Source organism: Dufourea novaeangliae, unplaced genomic scaffold, assembly GCF_001272555.1.
Source record: "Dufourea novaeangliae isolate 0120121106 unplaced genomic scaffold, ASM127255v1 scaffold286, whole genome shotgun sequence".
Taxonomy (NCBI): domain Eukaryota; kingdom Metazoa; phylum Arthropoda; class Insecta; order Hymenoptera; family Halictidae; genus Dufourea; species Dufourea novaeangliae.
Genome location: NW_015374181.1, coordinates 472,153 through 483,413, shown reverse-complemented (window position 1 = coordinate 483,413; position 11,261 = coordinate 472,153). Strand labels below are relative to the sequence as shown.

General features: G+C 35.1%; 1 protein-coding gene across 1 annotated transcript in view; it reads left to right on the top strand.

The window, feature by feature from the left end:
* LOC107192130 (transcription factor MafB-like) overlaps positions 1-11,261 on the top strand; it is a 55,585-nt gene that overhangs the window by 8,019 nt on the left and 36,305 nt on the right. The window contains exon 3 of the mRNA XM_015581326.1: positions 1,221-1,531. Within this exon, the coding sequence (XP_015436812.1) occupies positions 1,221-1,531 (311 nt within the window). The remainder of the gene's footprint in view (positions 1-1,220; positions 1,532-11,261) is intronic.

Below are 11,261 nucleotides of genomic sequence, written 5' to 3'. Positions count from 1 at the left end.
GGTCATGGGTGACAACGATATGACGTGCGGGTTTTATCAGTTATTAGATACCAAAAATTTTAATTTTAATATTTTCCACTACGTCTGTCAGAACATATTACTAATTAACTGATGAGTGTTTTACAATGAAAACCGAATTATACAATATTTCGGTCATTTATAATTGTGCTACGTAATGTTTTAAATGATTCCAATTATTAGTACATTGAGTCGTCAGCTACATATTTTACTACATATTTCCTAACAAAATTAGATATTTCTCATTGTTGCTCCATTCTTTTGGCAAACGATGCTTATAGAAGTACCTACATTGGACTCTAAGTATGTTGCCATGGTCGGGGCTGTAGGGGAGTAAAATGGTAATGACTTCAGAGCCTCCTCCATGCTAAGTTCCATCGTCATAGCCTCGGCCTCAGCGCCTGCGCAAAAGCTGGATCGTACTGGCGCGTCGACGTACGCAACGTAGTGGGAGCGCGAATTTGTGTGCTCGAAAGTACATGTGAAGGGGAAGTGCCTCGCGTGGCAATATGTTTAGAGGCAATATAGTAAAAGTCCACTGTACCAGGACCTCGTGAAATTTGTCGTGTACTGATATGAGGATTTTCAAAGCAATAGTCTTTCTTCACAAGTAGCAGTTTTGGTCACGTTACACTTAGTAACGTTAAATCTTCCGCTTTTTTGAAACGATGTACAAATTCTTTCGAATATCAATCGACATGGTTTATTCGTTCAGGATAAATTTCAGCACACATAATTATAGATCTAGTTGCATGTCAATAGAATGCTATATTTTTATGTGGCATAAAAAATATAGCATTCTATTTAAAAATACGAAGTTGACCTTCAAATCTCCGGAATGCCACCATTTATAAAAAAAACTATGTGCATTACATAATGTATCCCTCCAAACCATACAACTTTTCTATAACAAATTTTTTCATGCAATGCATACTTTAGAAGTTGTTCAGGGTGAACAAGTTGCGTGGACCACCCTGTATCTAATTTCGACAAAAACTGTGACCGGTTAACGTGAAATCGAATAAGAGGAAGTCTATTGTGCATATTACATATCCTATTTCGTAAAACAGTAGATTTGTAGCTTTTTTACTGTGCTGTATAAAACGTAATTCCATTTCTTTGTCACTAAAGAAACACTAAATGTTGATTTGCGCGATTATAATATCTTTACAAATGTAAATTTGTGATGTTCATTTTTGCAGAAAGATCCACTACGACAACGACGAAAACTACATGGCGTTAAACGTGGCGGACGAATTAGAAGAAGAAGAAATTTTGAGCGGCATCGAGAAAATCGAGAAGGCCCGAGAGAAGTATCATCAACCGCGGAAGAAGCGAAAGCGGAAACGGCATAAAATTAAGACTACAATTCCACGAGAAGAATTCGTTGATCCCGAAGAACTTCCTCCACGTGCACGGTGGACGATCGTCGCGACTGCTTGCCTCCTTCTTGCCATGTCTTTGCTGTTAGTTGGTGTTACGCTCAGAATGGCACCAATTATAGACGATATGGGTAAGTGACAAAGATATATTCAAGCTTTGTACCTTGAAATTTTTAGAAGAATTGAGTCGTAAGTTGGAATGCTTTGCCTGAAACTCGAGGGAGGGGAAAGGACGGGAGTGACAATGAACATATTTACTTTTTGCATGTTAATTCCTATTAAGAGAATCAGTTTGTAAGGTATGATATACGTATAATATTCTTCTGCAAGAGTTTCTGCTTTGGAGAAATTAGCTTTGATAATTCGCTTTGTGGAGGGTTACTAGTTATTGTTCATTACTTTTAATTGTATTAATGTCCGATATTAAGGATGGCTTATATACAGGGTGTCCCAAAATAGCTTCGATTCCCGGGAATAAGAGACTAGTACGGTGATTTGAAACAAGTTTTTCCTTAGCAAAAATGTTATCCGAGGCTTTGTTAACGAGATGTTAACGAAAAACCCCGACCAACCAATTCGGCCGACAGACTCGTGCTCTGATTGGTGGGGGTTTTTCGTTCATATCTCGTTAACAAAGCCTCGGATAACATTTTTGTTAAGGAAAAACTCGTTTCAAATCACCTTACGAGTCTCCATTTCCGGGTCTTCCAACATTTTTGTTACACCCTGTATAGTATGTCAAAGCGAGAGCCTCGACTTAATTCTTCGACGCGTGTCCGGAGTCCTTTTTGTCACGAATTCATGTTTGAGTTACGGCTTCGATAACGCGAGTTTCGAAATACGAAGCGTTCGATATACACTGCGGTGCATAACTATAGCACCACTACAATTTTCGAGGGTTTTGGAGCTTTAATTAATGATTTCTAATTTTTCTATCTTATCACGCGAAAGAGGTTGGAAAGATATTATAGCAATGATAAAATGGCGAACATATCGTTTATTTGAAATGAAATAGAATAATTACATAGATATTGTATGGGTGCACAACTATAGCACCAATGTAATTACGAAATAAGAACAATACTAAATTGCAATGAAATGATTAAATTATAATTTCAATTAAGAGAATGAGAAGTTTTAATAATGAGTGGGACCTCCTTTCTTCTCTATTAACTCGAAAATGCGACTGGACATGCTCCCGACTAGTTTTTTTCAATATTTCATCGTTAATATCATTCCATGATTTTATTATAGCTTCTTTTAACTTCGGAATGCTAGAAAATTGTCGATTATGTGTGTAGACATGTCGTACCATAATGCCCCATAGATTTTCTATGGGATTTTGATCCGGGGAGCATGCTGGCCACTTTAATAAATTGATATTAAATGTTTCAAACCACTTTATTGTTGCTCGACTTTTGTGTATTGGGGCATTGTCCTGTTGGTACGTCCAATTAATGTGGTTCTTTGAGTGAATAAATGGCAACAAATTGTTTTCCAATATTTCGATGTGCTCTAACCTATTCATTCTCGATGCAGGAAACGCTAATTCTAACTTGCCACTAGAACTAAACGCAGCCCACACCATTAATGACCCCCCACCGAAATTGCGTTTCGACAAATATTTTGGTTCCTTTCGTAGGTCGCTCCAGTAACCGTTGAACCCATCTGGGCCATCCAGGTTAAATTTCTTCTCATCGGAAAATATAATCTAAAAAAAGAACGTTAAATGGAAAGCAACAACATAATGTCATGTTTAACTTATCGATCTTTAACTTACGAGATCCCAGTTTTTATTCATGTTTTCGCGGGCGTATTCCATTCTCGCTATTTTGTGGCGTTTAGAAAGAACGGGAGCCGAAATTAGTTTTTGTCTGGCAATGTTTGGATTTCTTTGGAAGACACGCTGAACGGTCCAACGTGACACGTCGAGTTCACATTCCTGTGCAATTTCCCGACAGCTTTTCAAACTATTGCTACCAATTTTAGTAATTTGCCTCTCAATACGTGGGGACAATTTCTTCTTAGGCCCTCCTGTTTTATTTTTGCCATATTTCGACGGATCACGTAAAAAATTCGAGATAACCCCATAGAGATAATGCCCATTTCTTGCTTGTTATACGCCAAAATTGTACCTTGCTCTTTCTCAGTAAGATATTTACCACGTGGCATTTTGCAAATTAATTAAATAATCTGAATTCCATGAAAATTGTATGACAAACACGCGTGAAGTGTAATTAAACTGAAGGTGGGGCTATAGTTCTGCACCGACTGTCTAATGTTTTTCGACTTTATCTCGATATACATATACGCAGGCTACTTCAATACGTTTTCCTCTGAAGCTCATTATTTACACTGCCTTTTCATATTATGCAACTACATAGGTTCTTTGAATTTTTCTTTTAAATTAAAAAAATCTTACAAATATCAGTGGTGCTATAGTAATGCACCGCAGTGTAGATATATGTACAGAGTGTGGGCAATAACTATTACCACCTCAGATATCTTCGAAACTATAAGGTTCACAGAAATATTTGTTGAACCGAAAGTGCACAGTACGAAGAGAGCCATCTGATGGCCCTAAAACTTTTTGTAGGTGGTGGAACTTTGGATATTTCAAAGTCACCTCCATTGTTTTAAATGGGTTGGTATGTTTTTGTATCCGTAGAATGATAGAGAAGTTTAAAACGAGTTCAACAACCTGTTACATAAGGTCATTGAAGGTCATAAAAAGTAAAGAAAACCGATAATGCTTATGGTTTACTGCACTAAAAATAAACACTGTTTGAAGGACACTTTAATAATTTTGTGGAATAAGATAAACAGGATAAGAATAGTATCGTATCGATCAACCGGGTACGATGTATCCGTTCGAAGAGCAAGTGGATATGTAAGATATTCTTATTTACGGCGAGTGCCAACAAAATTCTGTAAGGGTAAAAAAAACTTGTATACTGGACGATATCCACATCGGTCTCAGCCTTCGTGTCGAACATTAAAAAATGTCTGTGATAAATTTAGGCAAACCGGTAGTCTATGTTGGTTCGTGCCAAATTCGAAAGACTAGATAATTAAATAAAATTCATACAGATTGTTTATTAGAACGAAATACGCACACACAAAAATTTGAGACTCGGTTGTCGATCAAATAAATAAGAAAAAGCTTGTTAAAAATAGAGTTTCCAACACAGCACTTATGACAGTTTTACGATTTCTTAGCGAAAGTATAATCTTTTCTTTTCACAGCAACTGGAAGTGTTAACCAAAAACTAGGTACTAAACGTATAAATCCTGAGCTTTCTGATAATTTTCATTAAATCGAAAAATTTGTTTTTTTTCCCTTAATTTCATTGTTAGTTAATGAAGATATTTTTCAATTTTTTGTTAATTTTTGTTAATTTTGTTCGTAATAATTTCCATTAAATCGAGAAATTTGTTTTTTTCTCTTAATTTTATTGTTAGTTAAAGAGGATATTTTTCCATTTTTATTTATTATTATCATTACTTTATTAATGTGTTCTATCACAAATGAAATAGTGTCCACATTTATTTAAATATATTCAATAAAAACTGAAATGTTTTAGTTTTATTTTGTGATAACTCTGCACACAGAGTTGCGCTAAATTAAATTGTCTGCACACGCACGTTTCTTTGAAAGTAAATCGTAAGGCAAGGGGTTAAAATGGTCGGCATAGTGTTTGGACAATTAACCAGTGAGATAGTGCAACAGGCGATAGTAGAGGAGACCGGAGCTAGTTGACTAATGAGGTTAGTTGACTAACTCCCTTTAATTATTGTATTATAGAATAAATGGTGCTTTTATTCGCGATATTGACAAATATAAATGACTGTATCGCCATTTAATGTGTCGTCGTGATAGAAACACGCGTGTTATGTCAATGAGAATAAAAAATCTAAAACCATCGGCGATGAGTAAATATTTTTGTTCTGACTATTTACGAATTTCTGTCCATTAAGTACTGCATAATGTTTTTTCATGAATATTTTGTGGAAATGTGATGCATTGATTAGAATTTACGGTACTTCATTTTATTCGGTGTGTACAGGTTTTTTATATGCGGCCCTTACCATGTTGCAATGTCGGTCGGGACTACTTGACTAACAAGGAGAACTTACGGGTGGGCTAATTGCTTTTGTAATGACACTATATACAAGTTGTAGTACACATATAGTGTTACAAAACCCTCATTGGTTTCCGTAGAATGGGCCTTCGTTTTCGAAATATTCTAGTTTAAAGTTTTTGTACGCATCGAGTCATTCATTTACGTAAGATATGTTGCAATAGAGCAGCCGTAGGTGAATCGGTAGAGTAACCGACTACGACGCTGCGGGTCCCGAGTTTGAATCCACTGTGGGGTGGATATTTTTTTCGCTTTAAAAAGGTTACTCTAATTGCTCTTCCAAATCTGTTGGATAATCGAAGACGTCGATACTTCAGCCCAAATATAAAAATATTCTTGCAGTACCAATACCCAAAATAACTTGTATACACGGCAAATAGGATGCATTCTAGTAGTTGTGCAAAATTTTATTTTTGGCCGTATAATTAATGTAAGATAAAAAAAAATTATTTTTACTGGAAAGACCTTTTTAAAATGAAACGAAAATTTACCACCCCACAGCGGATTAGAATTCGAGGACCCGCAGTGTCGTAGTCTGTTACTCTCCCGACTCACCTACGGCTGGTCTGTTATGACATGCTTTACGTAAATGAATGACTAGATGCGTACAAAAAGTTTAAATTAGAATATTTCGAAAACGGAGGCCTATTCTGCGGAAACCAATATGGGTTTTTTAACACTGTATGTGTACTACAACTTTATATATAGTGTCATTCCAAAAGCGATTAGCCGACTCGTAAGTTCTCCCTGTAAGCATAGGTGTGATTATCCTTAGAGACGAAATATGATACAGAATGCTTAGTATTTAATAAACTTTACAGTGATAGCGATCGTAGATGGACTCACAAAAACAGCATCAGCTCTAATGTGTGTTTTATGTGTGTATTATCTGTTATTCAAATGATGATCTGTAGGCCTAATTTGACCTAATTTTTCTTGCAAATCATCATTTAGTTCGTTACAATAAATATATATGAAGAATTAAATGTTTAATTTTTTTTAATATCATTCTTTTGTTCTTAAACATTTAAAAGTAAACGATTAGTTAACTAACCCCAGAGCCGGAGTTTGTTGACTTATTGCTCCCACTAATCTAAATATGACAAAAACTACAACCTAGGGTCAATTAAAGCGATTTTCAAAATTAGGCCTGTATACTTAAGTAAATGTGTAAACTTTTAGTATGCATCAAGTCAACAAAATATGAATGATTCATTTGTTATAATCAGACATATTAAAAATTACTCAACTAGCCCCGGTCTCTCCTACTCGTAGAACGAATTCTAACGCGAAAAAATATTTCTGCTCTGAATTTACGTACCAAGAGCACATGCACACGTCTTCATATAGGTATGTGTCGGACAGGGACGCGCATATGCAACTTGCGAGCTGATAGATGCTCCGCACCTTTAAATTAAAGGCGCACGCCCGTGAATTCTCCAGTCAGACGTCGGATTTCCGTGGTGCAACCACGTTGAAGATTTCATTTCACGATTTACAGCTTGAGCTTTTCAGCTCTCGCCACTGAAAGTTCGCGATAAGATTTAGGCAGCATTTACGTGCCATTATTGTAGTATTATTTTACGTTTCAACGTGCTGAACTGACGTTAGAGTACTAGTTTGGATAGTGTTTTTTTCTGAGTGAAACGAGTGAGAAACATATCCTTCTTTCAAATAAACGCTATAGCTTGTGTCGATATTCTATTTTCGATCGATGAAACTTCTCCATAGTCACGTGTGCTTTGTTGAGCCTTGTATGCAACGGCCATATGGAATAAGTCTTGCTGAAAATTATTAATATATTTTTCTGAGGTGATCTATAAAATTCTATATGTTTCCAGAAAGCTTAGAAACAAATGAAATATTTCGTGACTAGAGATACAGACAAAAAAGTTAATACTACTGTGAAGTAACTGAACTTCGTGATAGAAACTTACGCTTTAAGATTTTTCACTGGCGTTTACGCCTCCATAATTTTTCTCGGCATTATTATAATTATCAAACGACTCTTATAAAAATATAATAGGAGCATACACTTGAGTTATTTAATATTTACGAAAATTTTGTCATATTCAGTTGAACTTATTTTTGAATGATTGGTTTAATCGCTAAGAAATTAGATTAAAGCATTTCAAAGTGTAGCGGGATCATAAAAGTTTCACTTAGTCGTAAACTGTTTGGACTTTTTTCCCTCACAAGGAAGGTTTCCCAACCCGAAGACGTCAATTTCAATGAAGCTTCGTACGTTTTTTAAGCAAGCAAAAATAAGGGATACGTATTTTTTTATCGGCTAACATTCACTTTAAGTGGGTGAAACCACCCCTCAAACTTTCGACCCATAAATACTATCTCGAAAATCAGAGGAGATACATGAAAACTTCTAATAGGCGAGTTTTATGGTTTTTCATGTACAATAATATGGTGCTAAAAAATTGTCCGAAATACAATTTGTTTATAACAAAAAAATTTTCTATAACTTTATTTTACAACTTATTCAAATTTACATAATGATAAAGAATGACGAGCATTTCATTCTAAATCCATTGGTGTATATATTTATGAAATTGCCTCCCACAGTTTCGCAAATTTTTATTATTATATGTATATACAGGGTATTCGACAACTAGTGGGAAAAAATTTAAGGGGTGATTCTTTGAGGCCGAATAAGACGAAAATCAAGTGTCAGCGGATCACGGCTCGTCAGGGGCGTACAGTCACTTTAAAGACTCAACGACGTACAGGAAAAGTAGGGAGAACAGCTGTCTACTTACCCCGTAGAAGATGGCGATAACTTGTGTCCGCGGAATTTCAGTCGAATCCACTTGTATCGCATTAACTCTGATTACTCGATAAAATTCGCAAGAAATGTAAATATCTTCTTACGAATATTATTGAATAGAGAGGGTTAATGCCCCCTCTAGTTGTCACGTATAACAATCGTCCTATCCACGAGTCTCCATGAAATTAATCGCACATGCACGTACACCACTGAAGTCCGCGAAAACTGTCCACATACTGCGCAATTGTCCGACCGCAAAAAATGTTCACACACTGCGTGATTAAATAGACCCACGAGCGGTTCCTCCGTTGGGTTTAACACTTTACACGTTACACAAAACAAACACTCAAAATAATTAATTTATAACTATCTAACACTAATTTGTAACCTACACTAACTAATTTATAACAACTATTTATACTAATTTTTATCACGCTATAATTGAAAGAACCTACAATATATAATAAAACCTACGATAATTAATAAAACCTACAATACGTAATAAAACCTGCAATAATTAATGAAATCTACAATATTTAATAAAACCTGCAATAATTAATAAAATCTAGAATATATAATAAAACCTACAATAATTAACAAAATCTCCAATACTTAATAAAACCTACAATAATTAATAAAACCTACAATAACTAATTTGCACTATTTATAACGACGACGTACGCGACAGTACTAAACAATCACTACGTAATCGCTAAATAAACTAAAACTTAGTTTTCCGAACATGAACTCCATTTGCTCGTAGAATGCAAAGGACACCATTCGGAAAGGACAACTGATATTGTTGAACTGTTCTTCCCTCGTTAGGATCGATGTGGCGTAATAGGTCGATCCCCACTCTTTCATGCTCAATACTTTTTGGGAAGGAAGAGCTGCATAGGAAAGTGTCTTGGAGGTCGCGTTTCTTTTCGTATTTTCTAAGAGCAACATCTGTATTTCTTTCTCATATAAAATTCGGGACCACTTGGCCACGTTGCCCAGGGTGTGCGAATCTGGATATTATAAAACTGTCTCGCGACCTCTAATGCAGCTCTTCCTTCCCAAAAAGTATTGACCATGAAAGAGTGGGGATCGACCTACTACCCCACATCGATCCTAATGAGGGAAGATCAGTTCAACAATATCAGTTGTCCTTTGCGAACGGTGTCCTTTGCATTCTACGAGCAAATAGATTTTATGTTCGGAAAACTAAGTTTTAGTTTATTTAGCGATTACGTAGTGATTGTTTAGTAGTGTCGCGTACGTCGTCGTTACAAATAGTGCAAATTAGTTATTGTAGGTTTTATTAGTTATTGTAGGTTTTATTAATTATTGTAGGTTTTATGAAGTATTGTAGATTTTATTAATTATTGTAGGTTTTATGAAGTATTGTAGATTTTATTAATTATTGTAGGTTTTATTAAATATTGTAGATTTTATTAATTATTGTAGGTTTTATTAAATATTGTAGATTTTATTAATTATTGTAGGTTTTATCATATATTCTAGATTTTATTAATTATTGCAGGTTTTATTAAATATTGTAGATTTTATTAATTATTGCAGGTTTTATTAAGTGTTGCAGGTTTTATTAATTGTTGTAGGTTTTATTATATATTCTAGATTTTATTGATTATTGCAGGTTTTATTAAATATTGTAGATTTTATTAATTATTGCAGGTTTTATTAAATATTGTAGGTTCTTTTAATTATAGCGTGATAAAAATTAGTATAAATAATTGTTATAAATTAATTAGTGTAGGTTACAAATTAGTGTTAAATAGTTATAAATTAATTATTTTGAGTGTTAGTTTTGTGTAACGTGTAGAGTGTTAAACACAACGGAGGAACAGCTCGCGGGTCTATTTAATCACGCAGTGTGTGAACATTTTTTGCGGTCGGACAATTGCGCAGTATGTGGACACTTTTCGCGGACTTCAGTGGTGTACGTGCATGTGCGGATTAATTTCATGGAGACTCGTGGATAGGATGATTGCTATACGTGACAACTAGAGGAGGCATTAACCCTCTCTACTCAATAATATTCGTAAGAAGATATTTACATTTCTTGCGAATTTTATCGAGTATTCAGAGTTAATGCGTTACAAGTGGATTCGACTGAAATTCCGCGGGCACAAGTTATCGCCATCTTCTACGGGGTAAGTAGACAGATGTTCTACCTACTTTTCCTGTACGTCGTTGAGTCTTTAAAGTGACTGTACGCCCCTGACGAGCCGTGATCCGCTGACACTTGATTTTCGTCTTATTCGGCCTCAAAGAATCACCCCTTAAATTTTTTCCCACTAGTTGTCGAGTACCCTGTATATACATATAATAATAAAAATTTGCGAAGCTGTAGGAGGCAATTTCATGAATATATGCACCAACGGGTTTGGAATGAAATGCTCGTCATTCTTTATCATTAAGTAAGTTTGAATAAGTTGTAAAATGAAGTTATAGAAAATTCTTTTGTTATAAACAAATTGTATTTTGGACAATTTTTTAGCGCCATATTATTGTACATGAAAAACCATAAAACTCGCCCATTAGAAGTTTTCATGTATCTCCTCTGGTTTTCGAGATAGTATTTATGGGTCGAAAGTTTGAGGGGTGGTTTCACCCACTTAAAGTGAATGTTAGCCGATAAAAAAAATACGTGTCCTTTATTTTTACTTGCTTAAAAAACGTACGAAGTTTTATTGAAATTGGCGTCTCCGGGTTGAGAAACGTTCCTTGTCAGTCACACATTGAATGTACTGCTACGCATCACATTTCCAGCACCAAGAGAAAACAAATTTTATCATGTACGTAACACTATATAGACACCTGTAATTGTATCTACAAAAGGGATTGTTTTTTACGAGGTAACATGGGCACAAATTAGTTTCATCTGTTTCCATTATCCTGTGGTTACATGTTACTTTATTTTACTCTATTTTTCCT